The following is a 23,016-nucleotide window of genomic DNA, read 5'->3' as shown; positions in this document are numbered from 1 at the left end:
GTGGTGGCTGGTGAGTGGGGGGGATGCAGGTACCATGATCCTCCCAGTGAACTTCTTACCTTTCCACTACAGTCTGGGTCACTGCCATGAGGAGTTGTCATGAGGAGGGTTTTGGTGGTGGATGGGGGAGGAGGAGATAGTGGACAGAATAGGGAGCCCTCACTTCCCTCTCCCACCACACTCCATCTTCTAGAATGGTGTCCCCTCTGTTTTATTATGGTCACATTGCTTTCTCGCTCCCCATCCAATCTATCCCTTACCCTCTTATCTTCCTCCATCAATTCACCCTATTCTCTCTTTCCTCATCCTCCCCTCCCCCCGCCCAATTCACCTCATTCCTTCCATTCACCCACATTCACCCCTGCCAATTCAACCTATCCTCCCCCGGCTCAGAACCCCCATAAGTTCCCTGTGTTCTCTTCCTCCTACTGAATCTCCTCTTGCTCAGGAACACCCTTCCCTCTTAATTCCCCTCCATCCACACACTTCCTGCCCACCAAGCTCACTTGTTGTTGGACCTAAGGAAACAGAAGGAGAGAGGCAGAAGGGAAAGTCTTTGGCTGCAGGAAGAATATGTAGAGAGTCCCATAGCTTGCTTTTGTGGAGTTAATCTGTGTTAGCCACTCATTGGCCATATTCCCTTCCCTGTGCCTGCACCCTCTTCTGCCTGTAGCTGGAGTCACCTATTTGCAGCAGGTAATACTGCACCCTGCAATGCAGCAGCCTTTCTATAGGTGCTATACACTTTCTGTGGTGTGACTTAATCAGTGGGGCTCACCTACATCAGCCACTCAATGACCAGTTGCCGCTGGATGCAATTGAGAAATATGCAAACGAAATAAGATTATGTAACTTTCTGCTTTACAATAGGCTAAAAAAATAGAACAGATTTTTTTTCTTGTAAGACACTATAGTGCCCAGTTTTTTAGTTCTTATGAGCAGGTTAAAGTCAATGGGGGCACTGCAGGTTTGGGTCCACATAATATGATGGTAGCCATCCAAGTCACTGTTCTGAATCATCTGATATAACCAATCCCTTTTTTCCTTCTCGTTCTATTATTACTAGGGTGACCAGATGTCCTGATTTTTGGGTCTTTTTCTTATATAGGCTCCTATTACCTCCCAGCCCCTGTCCTGATTTTTCACATTTGCTGTCTGGTCACCCTAATTATTACTAGTGTTTTAAAACCGCACATTTTAAAAAGCAAGCCTCAAAAAGCTACAGGCCCACTCTTCACAAATATGTAATCCCAAAGTAGGAGCAAGACATTTGCTGATAGCTTTACAGATTAGTTTTTTCAACGTCTCCCATATTTACAAACTGAAGCAAGAATAAACTCATTAAGCACCCCAGCATGTTGATGTAAGGCAAAGAAAGTGGGGACAATAGTCGAAGTATAAACTTACCTACCAACTTAGGGGAGTACAGGGTAAAACAATAGGCTCTGCGTTCTTCCGGTAGTAGACATTGCTACACAGGGATGCACAGAGTGTTCTCGATTCCTCTGCATGCTCCAATTTTTTATCTTTGTAAGTGAATTTAAGGTTGGTGAAAGCTGCAAGTTGGATAGCACTGGGAAGTGAAGTTGCCAGTTTGTCAATGGAGCATATACAGGACAGGCGGCAGAGGTATAAGCTTCCACACAAATGTACCACCTCTAGCATGACAAAGGAATTGGTCTCTGTATCTTTCAGACCTTGGCCTCTGCTGAGACAGCTGGGATGATGATTGATGATGCAGACAGCTATTTACTAAGAACTGAACTGAGACCTCTAGGTTAATTTACCTAGGGTTACCATATTTTGTGCCTCCAAATGGAGGACACTCCACGGCCCCCGGCCCCGCCCCCAGCCCCGCCCAACCCCGCCCCCTCCCCAAAGTCTCCGCCCCCTCCCCTGCTTCCCGCGAATATTTGATTCGCGGGAAGCCTGAAGCAGGTAAGCGGGGTGTGGAGGGAGGAGGCGCGGCCCAGGCTGGCCCCCCGGCGTTTCCAGCCTGGGTCGGCTCGGGCCCTGGGGTGCCGGCCCCGGCCGACCACCCCCGGCCCGCCCAGCACTGCCGGCCCCCGGCGGCCCGGTGCACCCCCCGGCTCCCCGCCGGCCCGGCCGGCCCGGCTCCCCGCGGGCCCGGCCGACCCGGCTCCCCGCCGGCCCAGCTCCCCGCGGGCCCGGCTGACCGGCTCCCCGCGGGCCGGCTCTCCGCCGGCCCGGCTGACCTCCCGATTTTCCCGGACATGCCCGGCTTTTGGGGATTTCCCCCCGGACGGGGATTTGAACCCCCAAAAGCCGGACATGTCCGGGAAAATCCGGACGTATGGTAACCCTAATTTACCTATGCCACTGAAGAGCCATCGTTTGGTAGTGGCTTGCTGCTATTACCAACCTGGGCCAGACTGCACCCAGTAGTAACAAGCACTGTATACCAATTCCCATGAGCCATTCATTTTATAATCGTCTTCTCTTGGTGGGGGGGAAAATGTTGCTGATCCATAACTGGTAATGTTGTCTTTGGACTAGCTGCCAAAGGTGACAAAGTATGTTATAACTTTTGAGGTAACTTACCTCTGGACAGAATTAATAGAAGGACATGTGCTATGTGGATGATTTTTCTTGTGTGGCAAGCTTTTTCCTTCTTGTGAATGGTGACTAACAGAGGAAAGGAGGAAGAAAACAAGATTATGGAAAGGCGGAGCGTAAAAATAAACATTTTCCCCCCTGATCTTTTCCCCTCTGCACACACAGAAATTTCAAACCAATGTAGCCCTCTGCCATGCAATGAAGATGGATATACGGAATGCATCGATGGGCAAGCCAGATACACTTGTGTCTGTAAACCAGGCTGGCAAGGAGAGAGATGTGAAGAAGGTACAGTCCATATTGTGACTATGATGGTAGTATCTGTTACTATGGCTGAAATTAGAGCATTATTAACAATACCATATCTTTAAATAGATAAATGAGGCAGCAAATAGCCTCTCTTAGATTAAGATTTCTTGGGCTCCCCTCCTCCCCTTCTGTGACATACCAGGCCACAATCCAGACCAATGAGTTGCTGTGTCACCCCAGGTCTGTAACCCGGGGATGGGGATGACCTTCACAATGCCTTGCGGCTGTAGCCTCTAACCTGGACTGCTCACAAACTGCCCCCAGCTATGTCTGTATGTGCTGCAGCCAGCCAGCTACAAATTGGCGCTTATCAGTCTTAAAGATTACCACAGGGTGATCCCAACACACTCCCAATCTCACATTTCCGCTCAGAAACATATGTCCTGTACTGCCCAGCCCTCTCCTGGATAGTACAGATACATTGAGTCCATTATTCCTTTAAGGGAATTACATGCACAACTTTTTACCCCAAATGAAATTACCCAGACAATTCAATTTGAACACACTGGATTAGATAAAAGAATAAAACAAGTTTATTAACTACAAAGAGAGAGAGATCTTAAGTGAGTACAAGTAATGAAAGATAAAAGTCAGACATGTTTACAAGAAAAATAAAGATAAAATGCTACTGGTGACTAACTTAACAAACTATATTAGATTCAAAGCAAAGTTCTCTCACCTGTGTCGAAGGAAACTCCATGCTGTTTCTTTGCTAAGATGAAAATTTTTGCCCCTGCCCTTTTTCCTGCCAAAGAATGGCCACTTTGCTGGTAATTGTCCATCAGCCTTGTATACACCTGGCTGAGGCATCAGCTTGCCTTTTGTCTCAGAGGGACTGATTTGACCACTCCCCAAATTTATCTGGAAAATATATTTTTAGTCATGATTTCAGTTTATAACTTCACATATAATGCTACTGCCATGATATTACTGATCAGCAAAGTATGAGTTTTTAAATGATACTTCACAAGACATGACTTGTACAGAAGTTACTACAATAGTGTATGGGTGTGAACACGGATATATTCTGTTACACCTTCTAGATATAAATGAATGCGAAGACCCAGCAAATAAAAATGGAGGTTGTAGCCACAGCTGTACTAATGTTCCTGGAAGCTACCACTGTTCCTGTGACAATGGATACTATATACTTCCAAATAAACAGGACTGCAAAGGTAAGAAAGGACACTTAAAACATCATTGTATGAAAAGAAATTCTGTTTGGATACTACCAATTAAAGAATTTTGGCTGAACTATAGCTACTGTACCTTTAAATTTTCCCCTCCTATTTCAAGCCAAATTCTGCCATCTAATGTATATTTGATTCCCATTGATATGCCCAACTTAGTTCACTTCTAGGGTTGTGTAAGCCTTTTTACATGAACCCAAGCTAGTTAATTAATGAAACCTGGGCTTGGGTCACAAACCCCAGACTTAAACCAATTTCATAGCCCAAGTCAAGTTTCTAGAATGCGAAGGGCAGTTAACCTTCTTAGCTGTAAACACAGTCCATGAAAATCTGTAGCTTTGATTGGATTTCACTCTCTGAGTTTTGGTTTTCTTCACTTGAAATGAAAATATTAATGAATTCTGAGGATGCGCTTTATTAGGATGTCCAGATTTTATAGGGACAGTCCTCATGTTTGGGGCTTTGTCTTATATAGGTGCCTATTACTCCCACTCCTGTCCTGATTTTTCGCACTGGCTATCTAGTCATCCTACTCTTAATATAGGGAAAGGCTTGTGCTGCATTGCATCACTATAATTACTTTCAGGGTGCAGCCCAAAGGCAGGAAGGGTGCAAGGATGTTTCGTGCCCTAGGCGAAACTTCAAAGGTGCCCCCCCATGGCAGCTCCCCACCCCCCACCTGCCCTGAGCCCCCCTCCCCCTGCGGCAGCTTCCCCCGGCCTGGGGAGCCATGCGCCCCGCCCCAGCTCACCTCTGCTCCGCCTCCTCCCCGAGCACGCCGTCGCCGCTCCGCTTCTCCCGCCTCCTAGGCTTGCAGCGCCAATCAGCTGTTTGGCGCCGCAAGCCTGGGAGGGAGAGAAGCAGAGCGGGGCGGCGTGCTCAGGGGAGGAGGCGGAGCAGAGGTGAGCAGTTCCCCTACGTGCCCCCCCCCCACTTGCTGCAGGTGGCCCTCCCCGCGCCCCCCGCCCCAGCTCCCTCTGCCTAAATGCCACCGCCAACCGGGGCGGCTGAAGATCCGGTCGCCGCCGAATGACCCGAAATGCCGCCCCCCCAAATGCTAGCACCCTAGGCGACCGCCTAGGTCGCCTAATGGGTTGCACCGGCCCTGCCCAAAGGCCTTTTCATTGACTATAGATTTAAGTCTTTATTTTGGAATAAAATTCCAGGTAAAGGCCATGTGTTAATATAGTTAGCAGAAAATTGTGATGGCATTTTGGCAAGAAAATAGCTTACCTCATTCCTAGTATTGCATTTCTTTACTATTCAAAATTTTTCTGTTGAACTGCACTAAATGGTATGGATACCATCATCAGAGGATATAAAGGGACAGACCTTCAGGCTGGCTTTCACTGGACTTCTGTTTAGTGCATGTACTTTTGTGGACACAAATAATCAATGACACCATGATTCCTATATAATCCCATTGCAATACTGCAGTCTGACAAATGCAGGCTCACAAGTTGGTTGAACAGAGCCTGTTCAGATACTTTTAATCCTTTAGAGCTAGATTGTGCACACACACACACCCCCGGCTCATGTTGGTGAGCCCTTATTCACACAAGTAGTCTTGATGCCAGAGAGGTTACCTGCCATTAATGAGGGCTTTACCAATATGAGTAACAGCTGCACAATCTAGCTGTCAATCAGGAATGATGATGAACAGAGCATTATAGTAAACACATTTGTGCTATTTTTTCCCCTTCCACCTCTGACACACTTGTCCCTTTTCCTTGGATCCATAGTACAGCCTACAGAGAGAGTATCAAGGTATGCAGAAGGAGACTTCACTTGGGGGCAAGGTAAAATGTCTTGCAAAATCCTCTGGAAGTCTCCCTTACAAAGGAGACTATGCCAAACCCAGCAAGATCTGCCAGAATTGTGAGCCTTTTTTCCCTCCCCCCCCCCCCCCTTACAATCTTGAGGCAGGGTAAAATGTCATGAGAAAAACTTTATTCTCAGTAACACTTCTGAATTTGTAGACTGGGATGAATGTATGATACATCCAAACATCTGTGGGACAGCACAGTGCAAGAACAACCCTGGCAAATATAAATGTGAATGTGCGGAAGGCTACACATATAATTCAACTTCAAAGAATTGTGAAGGTAAAGGGTGTTTTTTTTTTTAAATAACTGCTGTGACAATTTGGGAAATCTGTCTATATGAAACTTACAAATTCTAGTTGATTTTATGAAATTGTTGCATCATTAAATGCCTCCATGAACATGGAATCAGCCATCTGCTACCATTTCTCCCACGTCAAGGACAATAGAGAGTTGTTAACTTAAAACAGTTCCCATTCAAATGGGAGCACCTTACAACAATGGGCTGGCTAAAGTTTAGACAATCCAGTTATCTTATATGCATTGCAGAGAGTGGGGTTTGGAGCAGTGGAAGGGAACAAAGACACAGGATGTATCAGAGTGGGGGTTTACAAACTCAAAGGGTACACCCATCTCAGAGCCCAGGTCAAACTGACTCAGGCTTGTACTTCGGGGCTGAAAATAGCAGTGTAGACTGGAGGGTCAACCCGAGTCCTAACATCTACATTGCTCTCTTTAGCCCTCCAAGCCTGAGTCAGTTGACCCAGGCTTTGAGTCTCTCTGCTGCAGGGTTTTTTTTTTTTTTTTGGTAGATGTACCCAAAGGCTGAGGAGGGACTCAAAAGGGAAGCTTTTTGATTACCAGATCAACTGGAGGCGAAGGATACTAACTGCAGGGGTCAGGGAAAGAAGCCCTGAGCTGGGGGAGTGAGATTCAATACAGGGGACTTGGAGCCCTGGAAAGATACCAGCTGAAATCCCAAAGAATGCTCAAGGGTGGTGAGGAAACTGAGGAATGGCATACAGGTGTTCGTTGTTTTGCCTAGATCTGTACATCTCTTGTGCTGTCTAAAGTAAAGAGCGAGCGGTTTAGAAATCTGTCTGCAAAGTCTGCATTGTTTGCTTTAATTATCACGTGTTTCTGAAAGGGTGAACTATAAACCAGTGGCTGACTACTCACAAGATGAGCTCTAGGGAAGGGTTTTGCTTACGCTACTGAAGTGTATTGGGGGTCAGCACTCATGCTAAGGGCCTTGTGCAGCTGGGCTGTGGGGTCCATCCTCCATGCAGGGGTACGAGACAGAGAGTTTGTGCTCAAGAAGCGTGCCAGAGAGTCTGCAGCCAGAGATTGTAGCTGGAGCCTACCCTGTGATCATGGGGGGCGTCAAGGCGCACAGACCCAGCAAGTGGGTCTAGCACAGCAGCCTGGTGAGAATCCAGCAGGGGAATCTCAACCAGGGCTGTTACAATTGCTAGAACATATCAAACAACTTTCTACCCTCTTTGAGGGGTATATTAATCACCCCATTTTGTGTCACTATCATTCAAATGTTGGGTGCTCATTGATATTGAGTCAATCTGGCTACTCTTCATAAAGGCTGCAAATATAATACTGGAGGGATTCACTCTCAAAAAATTGGGACCTGAGACCGTCATTTAAAAATGGTTCATTCCTCTCCTCCCACCCCCATTATACACCTCCTCCATGCAGTCTAATATATGAGTTGTCAGAAGAAGATTGTCCTTTCATAAATTTTCTAGGGAGAGAAGAACATTTCTTTATGAAATCAGCATGTGAGAGAAAGCGTCCCTCCAGAGAAAGTTTCCGTAGCTATTCATGCTGAAGGTGAATATATATTTAGCTAGAGGTAGAGCTCTGAAAAGGCACTGTACAAATATTCAAATGTCTAATTCGCCTTTTTTTTTTTTTAAATATTTGAGTATTTGCAGATTTGATTCTGGATCATTTTAATTCGTTCCACCAGCTTTAATGTTTGCTATACAGTGGAAATAATGAAATTCCAACTGGTGAAAAAAAGAATGAACTTTTAGGACTTTACCTTAGGAGGAAATTCGCCATGATTGCAGTTTAACACAAGCTCTTTATAGCACAGGGAGGGCTGTAAACACAAATGGTGACCTGCAGATACTGCCTTTTTATTATCACACCAAAAATAAATAAATAAAGACTTAAAAATAGTTCTTTGCTGGCAGTGAGCATTTTATTCCATGTCTTTATGTGCAACTGTCTGGTGCCTTAACTTTTACACCTTAGGAAGGATTTCGTAATCAGACATCTGTTCTCCCTTGCCCAATTAGTGTGGGATTAAAGAGAGGATACTAACAGATTTGTAACTGTGTATACTAGGATAAAAAAGACACTATGGTTTCAAGGAACAATCTGAAATGCCTTCCCCCTCATCCCTCTTGTGTACATTTAGGTTGTGTGGGGTTCTCCTTAAGTGTAAATTTTACTTTTAAAATTGGGTTCCTGAAAGGTTGTGAGACTAAGGATATTAACAAAAGCAGAGTCTCACTTCCTACTAAGGATGTAATGCCACTAAGCTTTCAGAATTGTTATAACCACATTAACCAAATCAAGTCACCAAATCCTGTCTAAGGACAGGGTTGTGCAGATGGACAGCAACTTAGCCTGTCTGAAGGTTGGCAACATGTATGTTTCCATTGTCATGTTGAAGGGCCAGATTCACTCCTGTGGATCAGTGAAGTCAAAGTTACACACACACACGCATACCCAAACACAGAGCCTATAGCGGTAGCTGCTGCAAAGGGAGAAGGTAGGATTCTTGCCCCCCCCCCCCCCCCGCCGCCCTGGAGAAGGCTGCTGCAGTATCAGCATCTCCCTCTTCTGGGGGTTCTGTGAATGGAAAGCAGCTGTAAAATCCAGTCAGGGTTCATAAACATCCCTCCAGTAGAAACTGGAATAAGTACTGACTTTGCTCATCCCCCTCAGACCACTTGTGTGGCTGCACCAGCCCACTACAGCCACCCTGGCAAAGCAGGTCTTCCTGGAGACTAGCACTTGCTGCACCCTCTTGCCCTCCAAGCAGACATACCAGTTCTGAGGCCACAGTTTGCATTGTCAGAATCCTGGAGGTGAGTCAAACCTGGGGTTTAAAACACAATAGAAGTTGTTTTAAAGAATGACGTAAGCCCACTACAGTTTAACTTAGATATTGATCGTGTCTTCAGCTCCACGCATCTTTATCCTTCCTGAACAGACTGTTTCTCCTAAACAGGCCCTTGGTCAACTAAACAAACAGCAAAGACAGTAAGATTGGGCATTTTAATAGGTATAGTGCCTTTCCTCCAAGCATCTCAAAACCCTTCAGAAGTATTAGTTGTCTAGTCCCCTCAACATACCAAGGAAGTATCTGCCATGTAAATTATGGGGAACCTCTGGCACAGAGAGGTTAAATGACATGTGCTAGGTCACTCAGTGAGTCAGTGTCAAGTACTAGAATCGAAGCCAGGAATCCTCGGAACTAGTTTCTGGTTCTGCCCAATACATTATGCTCACCACTTTATAAAGCAGAGCTTAAAGAGGAGATCTTGAATTTAATTTTTAAAAACCTAGCATGCTACAAAACCAAATCATGTTTTTAAAATATATTTACTAGCATACTATCATTTATTTACATCAAAAGGGTAGTGCATTTCAGAACCGGCAGAGCAAAATTTCTTTATACATTGCCCTTAGCTCATGCCTACAAAGCCTCTCTCCTCATGAGAGATTTTGCTTGTTTTCATATTAGAAATGTAACAATTAAATTTGCCTTTCACACAATGTTTCTTTTCTACATTATTTATTGCACATAGCCAACAACATGAAAAAGGTAGTGGGTTTAGTTCCTGAATAGCAAAGTGGTTTTTGCTTTTAATCAGCCTAAGTTGGTCTCCATAGACTCCACTTGAACTGTCTGGGCTCTGCAGCTTGGGAAGATTACTACATGTTAATCAGAGGAGGTACCTCTCCCTCAGATGTGACTCTAGAGAACTGATTTTGGCCTGATGCAAACAGACTCTGGGTATATCTACACTTACCCTTTAAAGCTCAAAAAGTCCCTTTTTTGCACTAAAACCACAGGAGCATCTACTCTTGTTAATGACTTTTTGCAGTGAAACTCAGAAGTTTCACCGCAAAAAGAAAACCACTTTCACGAGAGGCATACAGCTCTTACTGCTGTTCTTTTTGTGCTGCTGTGAAAGTGAAGACACGTTCTACCAGTGTAACCACTTTTTGGCCTCCGAAGGATATCCCACAGTTCCAAAAGCGACCACTCTGGTCAGCATCTCTGCTATTCTGATGCATAGACGTCCACCCCTCCCCCTGTGTAAGCCCCGGGAAGTTTGAAGCTTCCTTTCCCTTCGTTTGTAGATGTGGTGGGGAAAGGAGACAGAGTCAGACAGCAGGAGGTTTTTAAAAAAAAAATGCCTGGGAAGAAAGAAGGAAGTAATGGGGCTCCTGAAGCATGGACCATGAAGCAGGACAGCATGGGGCACTGAGCAGGGACCAAGAATGCCTTCTGCTCATCCCCCCACCCCCTTCCCACAAGACCTATCGAGAGAGCTGCACTGTGGGATAGCTGCCCTACAGCGCTGCTTTCATCAGCAATGGAAGTGCTGGTAGTGTAAACACTCTCTGACGCCCGAGGAATTGAGTGAGTACACAAACCAGCGCTTTACTTTCACCGGTTCCCTGTTACCGGTGAAACTTACAGCACAAAACCTCTGTAAGTGTAGACATACCCTCTGTTTCTGCTCCACACAATTGCCATGTATACTGTTAGGACTGTAGTAACTCTTGCAGTTTGTGAGACCTTAGGTGGAACAAGAGGAGAGTGGCCCAGAACAGGTAGTACCGATAGACAGGTGGCAGAAGTTCATTTATGTCAACTCCGCTCTTCTTCCTTGCTCTGTAATTCTCAGCCATGCGGCTCAGCTTTGTAGCATCTCATATATCAGTTTAGCCTTGCCCTGGCTCACTGCACAGTTTCCATATCAGACTTGCTGGGGTTGTTCATCCTGTCGGAGAAAAACAGAGTTCTCACTATTTGTTTAGGTACAGCAAGTCAGATGCTTTATTAACTCTCACAATTGCGCAGAGGGAGAGAGCTAAGCAGGTCTCTCAACAGGTAAACAATTACAGCAAGCATTTATACCTTTTGTTACAGACAATAACGAGCAACAGTTGCATTTTGTTTATACATAGGTCATTCTGATATCTTGTTTTGCTCACTAATGTAGACTCTTAGTCTACATTCCATATTATCTACACAAGGTCGCAACAACTTCTCACACAGTTCTTTCCCACTCGCCTCACACATTCCTCGCTTCTACAAATCTCGCGTTATTAGGGTTACAGTTAGCCTAACTCTTGCTAACGAACTGTCATGCATTGCATCCCCTTCCTGTCAGTTCTTTCTCTGCTTCCACAACCCCCCCTTTTGTACTACTAGTACAACAAACATTTTCAAATCTCTATTTGCATTAAATCTCGGAATTCAGATTCTACATCAGATGCTTCAACCTTAGGGGTTTTGATTGGATGTAATGACAATGCATGATGAGCATGGACATGAAAAGTATTACTATTATTCCGTCCTTTACAACAACAATAACATACTCCTGCACAACACAAGCAATAACATTCCCATAGCGATAATATGATGGGGTTGTTGTACAATCTTAGTCATATAACACAATACATCATACTTAGTACATAAGGTGGATACTCTATAAGCTGTCTGAAAGGCATACTTTTTAACTTGATACATCTTTTGAAGCATGTGAATTTGCCCTTGTACTTCAGAGATTTTCTGAACCTCTGGTAACAGTGAAAGCAAATTTTGAAATCGATCAGGTACTAAACTAGTCCAATTAAAGGGTATCTGGAACCTAAGGACTACTTGCAAAATTCTATCTGCAGGCCAGTAAATAATATGATTGCCTGCAGTGGTAATGAGATAAAAATGTATGTCTTGCAATGTAGTGGCTTTAACATACACACAGCTATCATTAGCTTAAAAAAATAAGTGTCCTGTCAGGGTAGTTCCTTGTCCCCTACCCTCCCAGCAAATGTAGTCATGAAGAGTAACAACTTCTCCTGGCTTCAGTTTACGGATACACTGAAGCTGTGGGGGTTGTAACGGCCAAAATGTCCATTGACTCCCTAACCCCATCCAAATGTCAGATGTAATCCCAGGAGCACTGACTAAAAATCGATTGGGCATACCAGGTGGTCTAATTTCCCAGATGTCTCGATGAATTACCCAATCCCATATGCATCCTCCCCATGGACCCGGCAGGATTCGGTATGTGGGAGCCCACACCCCCTGAACCGGTCCATATGCTTGGAAGGAGCACTGAGAACGTCCACACTTCCACCCAGAAAGTTTCCAAGTATGTCTCCCTGGCCACAGATCAGATGGTACTTCTGATGTGTCTGTAAGGGCAGTGGGCCAAGCCTGGTGCTCTAGATCATTCCGAATGGCCATTAGCTGGTCATTCAAGAAATCCTGAATCTCTGAGCATGCTAGATCCCACTGCAATGCCTTCCCAGCCTCAGTGATATTCAATACCATCTCTGTCAGTAACTTCTGGGTCATAGAACTAAGGGCGGAGATAACATGTAACTCATCAACTCCAGCCTGTACCTGGGTTAGTTGTGCTCCAGAAACAAGGCCAATGGCCTTCTCTAGTTGCCCCAATTTCTCATCATGTTCCTGGTTCTTAAAAATATTCCAGACTGCTGCTGCACTATTGGCCCCATCCCACAGGGATCCGGTCAAGTCTCTCTTCTTTCTAGAAGAAATAACCCAAGCCCTCTGTTGTGCTAATCTAATGGCAGCCCCCTGTGAGCAATTTGGGTATGTAGAGGTAATCTGGAAACTGGATAAGGGTAATGAAAATTTAACAGTCCCTAGTGTAGTGTTAATCACAGTTCATTGATATCCTAATACTTTTCTTTTTGGTGTAGTACTATACCACATTCCCAAGCATGGGTCCCACAAGTTTCTTCCTGCCAGTGTATAATTCTTTGTTTCTTCACCAGGGTCAGTTCTTAATGTCTCTTGTAGTCAGGAATCCCTGGACTTTGTGGTTTCAGTGAAGCATGTGTTCCTTCTTCTCTTTTCCTGAAACAGTGTGGTTTAGCATCATACAGGGGAGAGGTTACTAGCACATCACCCTGTAATGGTTTTGCTTCTGCTAGAAAAATCCAGAGGCACAGTAGGTCTGTCAGTGGACAAGGGAGAGGTTACTAGCACTTCACCTTGTCTTTTTTTTTCTTTTTTTCTTTTTCCTGCTGTCCAGAAGACACAGCAGAGCTAGAAGGAGAAATAGGCTTATCATCAGTCGGAGAGTCCTCCCGAGGTGGAGGGGTCTTTTTACAGTGAGAAGCATGGGTCCAGGCAGGTAGTCCTTGGCACTTCACAGTGGTGGTGGTGGTTAACAGGACTTGGAAAGGGCCTTTCCAGTGTGGAGCCAAAGCAGTTTTTCATTGATGGACTTTACGTAGACTCAGTCTCCTTGTTTCAATGAATGGCAGGGCTGCTAGGGTCTTTGGGTAGCACTTCTTTTATCTGTGAGAAAAGAAACCTAACACATTTCATTAATGCCTGGCAGTGTTTTGCAGATCTCATAGTTGCTTGGGCACATTCAGGCCCCCCTTTTCTTGGCTATCAGCCAAGTCTTAGCTGTGGGCAGTGTCCTTGGATGGTGCCAGCATCTTATCTTTGGACTGAGCTTGCTAGCTATTTTTCCTCAGTTAACTCGTTCTGTTCTTTTTCCTTCTCCCCTTCTTGGCTTCTTTTAACCTACAAAGGAAACTTCCACTTTTCACTCATACACCTTTTCCCAACAATGAACACATACACATTGCCATTATACAGTACATTAGTCTTATTATTCAATGTATGCCATGTACACCCTTCCAGTAAAATAACTTTATTACAGAGCTTTGGACCAACAAACCAGGACAAGCACACCCACTTTTGAGGAGTCCACTCGGTACAACCTCAGGTGTCCAATAGCTTTCCTCCCTCCCCAGCCCTCTGGCTAGAAATCTGAGGTAGCCAGAAGGATCCCATGGGAAATATGGGGAGTGGGTTAACCTTCCATGTCCTTGCTTCCAAAGACTGTTGGTATGCAAATTTTAACAACAATTTTTTCAATTAAAAAAAATCTGGCCAATGAAGGTTTTTTTTCTTACTTAAGCAAATGTATTAGACTTTAGTATATCACATTTTCCTGATTTATCCAAACACTTTTTGTATTCCAAGTTGAATAAAACAAGTATCTGCTTTTTTGGTTTAACCCTTCTATTTAATTTTGAACTAGACGGTCTTATGAAAATATTAAACCCAACAATTTTGGCCACAAGACAAACACCACAAGACAGGACAAAGAACACAAAAATAATTCCTATTGTACCAGTAAATGCATGGTACATTGAATGCTGTTCAGCTGGCATCCGTTTTCTCTGATGATCTGAAAGACAAAAGAACAGAGGTCTACCCCTTCTGGGCAGTCAGTCATTGCTTAAAATATTTCCTTTATATACACATACTCTTGTTGATTTTAGACAAAACAGAGGAATTACCCCATATTTCCTTGTATTTGTTTCATAGGCAGCCCAGGTTTCAGTGGCTTCTACCTTATTAGTTAGAAAATTGCATTAATACAGATGCTTTCTGGCTTGCTTCCAGATCCAAAGCTATCCACAGCTTAAAGATTCTTACTTAAGAAGTCACAATTAACTTTCCCAGACTTTTGATTGCCTTTTACTTCTAACTCCTGCTTTCAAACACCCAGTGATCTGAAAGAGACGACACAACCTATATTGGTAGGTTTGCATTTCTTTTACCTCTGCTACAATATACACTGCACATGTTCTGGGGAAAATGCACATCCTATCCACAATTCAATTTCCACAACACTAGCCACATCAATTTCTACACAAGGTGTAACTGTTTCTTTTGTGCTTACAAAATCTCCATGCACCCCTAGTAAAGTGACAGCTCGACCACACAGAGCCAGGGGCACTGTCCTTCTCTCTCTTTTTACCAGATCTTTTATCTGCTATTTTGTTACCCAAAAACAAATTCAAATCTTTATTCTTTCCTGAACACCGGGTAAAGGCCATTTACTTAACATATAATTCAAAGGGCTATCCTTAGAGGGTTTTACCAGAGACCCACCCATCTGCCTGCTGATACTCTAACAGAGAATTACACAGAGAACAAAGGGAATTATGGCCTAATAGGATCCTATTATTACAGGAATTTCTACTAATACTGACCGCTACAGGGGACGGGACAGAAGGATCCCAATTCAACCTCAGAGCTTCATTGCACGCGATGGCTTCCACTCTGAGGAATTACAAATGAGAGGCTCAGTTCCGTCCACACACCTAACACCTAAATGTATAAGACAGAAATTCATTAACCGGAGTCGCCAGTAACTGTCACCAAAATATCGGGTCCACCTAGCTGAGAGCCAATAACAGCCAGACAGGGATAAGGAAGAGTTGCTTTATTCTGCAGAAGAAAGGAGAGCCTTGCACCTTGGTACAAAGACTCTGTCTTACACACATTTTACCATTTGAATTATTATCCTGGGGATTTGAAATCCCCATGCTTATAATTACTTACTCCTTTCCTTCCACTATGCCCTCAAAGTTTCCAACCTGTTCTCCAATCTGTCTATCTATTGCCTGCCCGCTTGGGCCCGATCCTGCTTTTCTCGCTGAACCGTCCCTTCCATGGGCACCAGCTTTTTCACTACCAATTTAGATAGGAGGGTGGGCTTCTCAACTAGCCCCCACCCTTCCTGGTCTCTTCTCTTAAACATTCTTACTCACAAGGCTACCCGAGTCCTCCCTCGTGAGGCTTGCCATTTGGGCAAAACGCATGACCCATTGGCATTTAACTATTCAATTTTCTCTTGTGGCAAACACACTGCTCTTACAGCATATGCAAACACAAATGGTTAAATTCTGACAAGTCCCTGAAGGACCGGTACTTGCTTAGCCAGTGCTTCCTTTTCTGCCTGGAAGTCCTGTCTCAAGGCTTGCAACTTGCCCTGGGCGTAGGTTTGAGTTGCTGCCTGGTTCATGATCTATGCTCTTAATTGCTCAATTCTAGTTATCAAGTACACAACTCTTCCCTTTTCTCCAACTTCTCTATTGCCCAGTCCTGCTATGACTGGGGTAGATCCACCTGACACCCTTCCCGGTCAGCCGGGGTGGAAAGAGGAATGCTAAATCCCTCTCTGGTTCTCAGACTTACTGCGGCTGAGAGTAGGCACACTTTCATACTCACACACGTACGTCCAGACTGGCCACGTCTGTGTATAACGTTCAGAGAAGGTGCTGTGCAATCTCCAACTTGCTTCCTCTCTTGGGAGGGCAGTTCTTTTACACCCTGAGGTCTCCTGGGGCGTCTTTTCAGTGATTCCAGTCCAGGCCGTCTGCCTGTGGCTTCTTCAGCTTCCCCAAACCACGCCAGCTCCAGGGTCGCAAAGGCAGACTGTTGGATCTCACTGGACAGTTAAGCTTTGCAAATGTAATCTCAGCATTGTAACTTGTATTGCCTTTGGTTTGACTATGTCTATATTTTTTCACAGTCAGCTGGGGCCGAAAGCAGTTTTTCTTTGTACTTAGCCTGGTCTGCATTGATTCTTGACCTTGAACGCAGATTAACTTTCTCTTTATCTGTGGACCAAGCTGAATTTCAAATTAACCCGTTCCTTTCCTCAATAGACAAATTGCTCCCATTGTGTGTCAGAGGCTTTTTTGTGATTAAAAGCTCCTCTGAGATGTATGATCTTATCTAGATTGAAGGTACCTTCTAGTGGGCATTGTTTAGATGAATTTTCACGCGTGTAATGATTTCAATTCTCTAAATACCTGCAGGTTTTAGTACCATAATGTACGTACATGAAATAAGCTGGGGTACCCTTAGTGGGTGAGAGGGAATCCTTAGACTGTCCCCCACCCATTTTCCAATCACACACACAGGGAGGAGGATGCCCTGTCCGCGCTAGCGGCACATAAACTAAGGATCTCTCCCTACAGGGTATTCACACAGGAGAAACTAACGAGGATGGCCACGACCCTCCTACACCTCCCTTCAGCAAAGAGCGTCGGCTAGTCTCAGAGAAACGGCGCCGCTTACTCTGTTGCATCCAGTGAGATGATCAGACTGTCAGTGGCTCACACAGAGAGGAAAAGGGGAGGGAAGATGGGTTCACACACTCCTAGACCCAGGTAGCCTCCTCGCCGGATGATGCCAGGCCGAGTTAGCCCACCGTGGGTCGGATCGCCTAAAAGATCCTCTAGTTACCGGGCTTGCGTTAGAGTAGTTCTGGTCACGAGCCAAAAGACTTCGCAGAGTACTCTGGGCGTCTTCCGGTAACACTCAATTCACACTGCTCACACACACACAGACCACACACACACACCAAGGCCTTATACCAGGTACTACTCCTAAGTACCTCCAGGTACTATTCCCAAGTACCTCGATGCATCACTTGAGGCGGTAAAAACCCCTCAACACCGGTGCATACCTATGCACCTCGCATATGCATACAGGGGGCGGCAACAATTCCCCTAAGCCGCTCAGCATCTGACCTTGCTGCACAGTCAATAAGTTCGGATGGCGTGAGCCCAACAGGGACAGACGGCCCCACGGACAGTCCTCCTCCGACACCCCAATAGAGATTTCAAAAGGTCTCCTACCTCTATTGTGGCGCCATGGGGTTTGAAGGGGAACGATCCGTAGCAGCTGCCGGTGCCTCTGCGGGCGTTGCCATCCCGGACGAGCCCCCAAATTGTCGGAGAAAAACAGAGTTCTCACTATTTGTTTAGGTACAGCAAGTCAGATGCTTTATTAACTCTCACAATTGCGCAGAGGGAGAGAGCTAAGCAGGTCTCTCAACAGGTAAACAATTACAGCAAGCATTTATACCTTTTGTTACAGACAATAATGAGCAACAGTTGCATTTTGTTTATACATAGGTCATTCTGATATCTTGTTTTGCTCACTAATGTAGACTCTTAGTCTACATTCCATATTATCTACACAAGGTCGCAACAACTTCTCACACCGTTCTTTCCCACTCGCCTCACACATTCCTCGCTTCTACAAATCTCGCGTTATTAGGGTTACAGTTAGCCTAACTCTTGCTAACGAACTGTCATGCATTGCATCCCCTTCCTGTCAGTTCTTTCTCTGCTTCCACAATCCAAAAGGCAATGTAAATTTCAGGCTGGAGAGGGCCCTTTAATATTTTAATACACCACCACCACCACAGACAGGATTCACATTCCAATATAGAACTGTCTTGCCCATTGTTGCATTAACTTAATGTACTTGTCTTTAGAACATTAAATGATTGTTCAGTCTAAGTCTCATGCAATGTGCTTCCGTTTCACTGCAGATGTGGATGAATGTGCTGAAAACATTTGTGCTCAAGAGTGTGTAAATTCTCCAGGAAGCTATGCCTGCTATTGTGATGGCAAGAAAGGGTTCAAGCTTTCTAAGGACAGGAAGCACTGTGAGGTAAAACTGCACGATGTGAGCTTGCTGGGGAAATTGCAGAGGTGGGTGTTTCTCCATGACAGGATGAGGTAGATTAGGAAAAGTACCAAAGCCAGTTTCAAAATTGCTGGGAAAATGCTGCAGGCTTTAAGTTGGGGCATGCTTCACAAAGCAAATTCAGCAGTATAATTTACGGAGATTTGGATATCATTCGGTCCAGGTTCAGTTCCAAGAAAAAGCATCAAGAGAAATCTGCCTCAACCAGCCCTTTTCTACCTCTGTCCCCCAAAATAAGCCCCACGCCCTCCCTTCTATAAGGTGGGTCCTCCTTGGCTTAGATGTTGACATGAGGGCCTCAGCCTCATTTTGAAAGCATGTTCACATATTTCCCAGATTTTTCTTGCCATGAGAACCTCTTCCCATCTAGTCTCTCAGAATGACTCCTGGAAAAGCTGTTTGAGTTGATTGTTTTGGACAGTTTTAGTTGTCATGACATTTTTTTAAGAGGGCCAAGCAGCAAGTGAATAGTTTCACCAAGTGCTAAAAAAAACACATTTCCCATCCAAAAGAACTACTTTTAGACTCAAAGAATTTTCAAATTTATTCTTCTTAGTGGAAGAAACAGTGGGACTACAGAGCATTTCAATGAAAGGATTTCCTTGTGAAGGCTTTTCTTTATACTACTTTGGCAGGAAAGGGCAGGTTGGGACCAGTAAGTGTGTTCAAACACCTTCTACCAAAAACAAATCTTTGCCACAGTATGATGTAGTGGGGCTTATATATTTCAAAGATCAAAGCTTGCTATTGTGCTAGAACATATTTACTAGAACTTGGTATTTTTAGTTGCTAAGATTTAATTCTTAGACTACATAGGGAGTAATTCCATTCCCTACTGATAATAAAGTGGGAGGGCAGCTCCCTATGTCCCCCATTAAACATTACTCCTAACGCTGTTGTATGAGAGAGAGGTTTAGTAACCCTTAGGACTATGGGTATGTCTATGCTTGCAGAGTTTTTGCACTGTAAGTTTCACCAGTGATAGGGAACCGGTCAAAGTAACTGGTTTGTGTACTCACTTAATTCCTCAGGCATCAGAGAGTGTTTACATTAGCAGCACTTCTATCTCCGGTGAGAGCAGCGCTCTAGGGCAACTATCCCACAGTGCCGCTCTCTCCAGTTTGACGATGGGTTTTGTGGGAAAGGGAGGAGGTGATTGCAGGGCTTCGTGGGTCCCTGCACAGCCTCTTCTCCCCAAACACTGATAAGCTCCAATAGCTCAGGAATCGTTTGGAGCAGGCATTGTCACATGGCCAGATAAGTGAGCACTTGCCAAGAAAACAGGAAGGGGATTTTCAAAGTTCCTGGGGCTTTACAGGGGGAGGGGTGGATGTCTGTTTATCTAGCAACAGAGCTGCTGGCTAGAGTGGTCACCTAGGCACTGTGGGATATCCCCCGGAGGCTAAAAGCTGTATAAACAGGAATAACGTGTCTTCACTTCACTTGCACATCACCGCAAAAGCATCACCGGTAAGAGCTGTACACCTCTCATGGAGGTGGTTTTCTTTTTGCGGTGAAACTTCTGAGTTTCACTGCAAAAAGTCATTGGCAAGTGGGGACTTTTCCCACTTTAAATGACAAGTGTAGACATGCCCTAAGGCTAAAGAGGCTGACTCAGTATGTGGAAACCAGTTGCAGATCTTTTAATTGGAATAAAATCTGTATTATCAGCAGTATCATGGCAAATCCCAAAGGGATGTATCCTCTTTGCAGATCAAGTACTCCACCCGGTGTATAAAAAATTCAGGTCCAATTCTTATATATAATATTGTAATGCATGAGTTGTCCAACTACAGTCAATGGAATTGCTGCACCATGAAAATTGTGTTAAATGAGAACCAAGCCCAAAGAATTTTGGGAAGTGTAGCATTAGCTGTGAGTTAGACCAGTCGTTCTCTACCAGGATTACGCGTACCCCTGGGGGTATGCAGAGGTCTTCCAGGAGGTACAGCAACTCATCTAGATAGTTGCCTAGTTTGACAACTAACGACATAAAAAGCACTACCGAAATCAGTACAAACTAAAATTTCATACAGATAATGACTTGTTTATACTGCCCTGTATACTATACACTGGAATGTAAGTACAATATTTATATTCCAATTGATTTATTTTATAATTATATGATAAAAATGAGAAAGTAAGCCTTTTTTCAGTAATAGTGTGCTGTGACACTTGTATTTTGATATCTGATTTTATAAGCAAGTAGTTCTTAAGTGAGGTGAAACTTGAGATATGCAAGACACATCAGACTCCTGAAAGGGATACAGTAGTCTGGAAAGGTTGAGAGGCAGAGTTAGACCGGGGTAGGCAACCTATGGCACGTGTGCCGATTTTCAGTGGCACTCACTCTGCCTGGGTCCTGGCCACCAGGCCGGGGGGCTCTGCATTTTAATTTAATTTTAAATGAGCCTTCTTAAACATTTTAAAAACCTTATTTACTTTACATACAACAATAGTTTAGTTATATATTATAGACTTATAGAAAGATATGTATTATAGACTTATAGAAAGACTTATAGAAAGAGACCTTCTAAAAACATATTACTGGCACACAAAACCTTAAATTAAAGTGAATAAATGAAGACTCGGTACACCACTTCTGAAAGGTTGCCGACCCCTGAGTTAGACTATCCAAGTGCAATGTGTATAATAAACACAGTAGTGTTTTCACACCTAATTGATTTGGTTCTGCTGCATCTGTGTAGAACAAATTATCTGATGTGAGATTAAATATAGGAGATTCAGTTAAAAATAAGTTCCAACTGTCTTTTTACATCTGACATCATTGTGGCATGACAAGAGACATAAAAACAGCAGTGCACATTAGGTAGTAGCTGAAATAGCAATATAGTCATACAATATCTGACCTAATTGAACTAGAGTGACCAGATAGCAAGTGTGAAAAATTGGGATGGGGTGGGAGGTAATATATAAGAAAAAGCCCTGAATATTGGGACATCTGGTCACCCTAATTTAAACTGATATATTATCCCTATATACAAGGATCACTCTGTCTATCACTGCAATACAGAAAGTATAAAACTTCATACACAAAAATACTGTGGAACAATGTAGGCTAGGAAAGCTGAAAAGTTTAAATGAGCAGAATGTAATTACCCAAATTTGATTTTGGCCTGGACACCGGGATTAACCTCACAGTCTTACCTGGGATCACTAGTTGTGACTAGTGGCCAGTACCTAAACTTTTCATGTGTTCAGAGGAGATACCACATCAAGAGATATAGTACTTCCCCTGCCACTATGCTGTATATTAGTTCAGTTCTGCCTCAAAAGGAAAGTGTGGTGCTTATTCAAATCAAGACCACTTTGTGTATCACCCTAGATGGTTTAGATTTCACCCATCCAACTATCAACCCAACCAAACTGCTTAAATTGAGAGACCTGAGAATCCTAACGTAAGGTGGTAGGGATGCAGGTTGAAAGGAAATGGTCTAATTTGGCTGTATGCCTTGATTTGAATATTAAATACTTACCATGTAATTACCAACTCAAATGAAAGTTGGAATCTACGAAACTATGTTACGACATTTATAGTCACCAATATTTTTGAGATATGGATAATGTAGAAAAATAAAATTTTATTTGTACTGAGGTATTCAGATTATTCAAGTATACTAGGTATCAAGTGCTTCAGGAAAATGTAACAAGCTAAAAGCCACAAAGAACTGAGGTTAATCTGTGAAATATCACTACACAAAGTTATGACATGGTGATTTTTTCCCTTCATTATTTACAGACTGTTCCAGTTTGTGTCCCTCTGAATCTTGAAAAGTATGATGAATTGCTTTACCTGGCAGAACAGTTTATAGCAATCCCTGTGCTGTACTTAAGGTTTAAATTGCCAGAAGTCACCAGGTGAGCATTTGCCATTGATAACACTATGCATGGAAGTTCTGGGGATTTGTTTCCATTAATTCTCAGAGGGTGGCAAAAGGACTGTGGATTGCATGAGGAATTCACAGCATCATCTCACTGGATAAGACACCTTGTATCATTGCGGGGAGGACAAATGAACTTAGGTTCCTACATGTAATAGCACTCAGTGGAGGCTGAAGTTATTTGAAAGTGGATGGACAGAAGTGAGGTGCTTAGAGACACTTTAGTGATCATATTTTATCCTTGAGCCACACCTTTAGTAGAGTTCTTTCCAGTAACTCATCTGCTCAGCTGGATCTTAAGCAACCCTTTCCATCGGACAGGGGGCAGTAGCAGCTAACTGATGCAGCTACATAGTGGAGCAGGCAACCTATTGGCGTGGTCTGTGGGAGAATGCACCAGCATCTGGGCCTGAGCTCATCAGTGGGTGAAGAGCCAGATTGCTCCTACAGTGACAGCCAGGTGGTTGCTGCAGTTGAAGACAGAGATATAAGGACTGAAAGAGAAGCAAAAATAAACCTTGGGAGAAAGAGGATCAAAACAATCCTGAGACTGAGTGTGAAAAGGTGGAAAATGGATCAAAGGGGAGAGGAAGGAA

At 44.0% G+C, this 23,016-nt stretch overlaps 1 protein-coding gene and 1 long non-coding RNA gene across 10 annotated transcripts in view; one reads left to right on the top strand and one right to left on the bottom strand.

The window, feature by feature from the left end:
• PROS1 (protein S) overlaps positions 1–23,016 on the top strand; it is a 61,910-nt gene that overhangs the window by 13,215 nt on the left and 25,679 nt on the right. For 6 of the 8 annotated variants that reach the window (XM_042853850.2, XM_065589095.1, XM_005283649.4 and 3 more), the window contains exons 5-9: positions 2,743–2,865; positions 3,930–4,061; positions 6,056–6,181; positions 18,361–18,482; positions 22,279–22,397. In XM_042853850.2, the coding sequence (XP_042709784.2) occupies positions 2,743–2,865; positions 3,930–4,061; positions 6,056–6,181; positions 18,361–18,482; positions 22,279–22,397 (622 nt within the window). The remainder of the gene's footprint in view (positions 1–2,742; positions 2,866–3,929; positions 4,062–6,055; positions 6,182–18,360; positions 18,483–22,278; positions 22,398–23,016) is intronic. The other 2 variants (XM_065589119.1, XM_005283650.4) reach the window with 1 other exon arrangement.
• LOC135982436 (uncharacterized) lies at positions 384–18,307 on the bottom strand. 2 transcript variants are annotated; one of them, XR_010599795.1, is made up of 6 exons: positions 16,242–18,290; positions 10,669–10,944; positions 8,976–9,026; positions 3,566–3,747; positions 2,333–2,646; positions 384–1,787 (listed from the first exon to the last, which is right to left on the bottom strand). It is a non-coding gene; the product is annotated as an uncharacterized LOC135982436 (long non-coding RNA). The 2 variants fall into 2 exon arrangements; XR_010599796.1 differs by lacking the exons at positions 384–1,787; positions 2,333–2,646; positions 3,566–3,747; positions 8,976–9,026; positions 10,669–10,944 and adding an exon at positions 10,973–13,736 and having other exon boundaries at positions 16,242–18,307.

This window comes from Chrysemys picta, chromosome 1 (genome assembly GCF_011386835.1).
Source record: "Chrysemys picta bellii isolate R12L10 chromosome 1, ASM1138683v2, whole genome shotgun sequence".
NCBI classification, from domain to species: Eukaryota; Metazoa; Chordata; order Testudines; family Emydidae; genus Chrysemys; species Chrysemys picta.
Note: the sequence above shows the minus strand (reverse complement) of the source record. Positions and strands in the feature narration are given on the sequence as shown.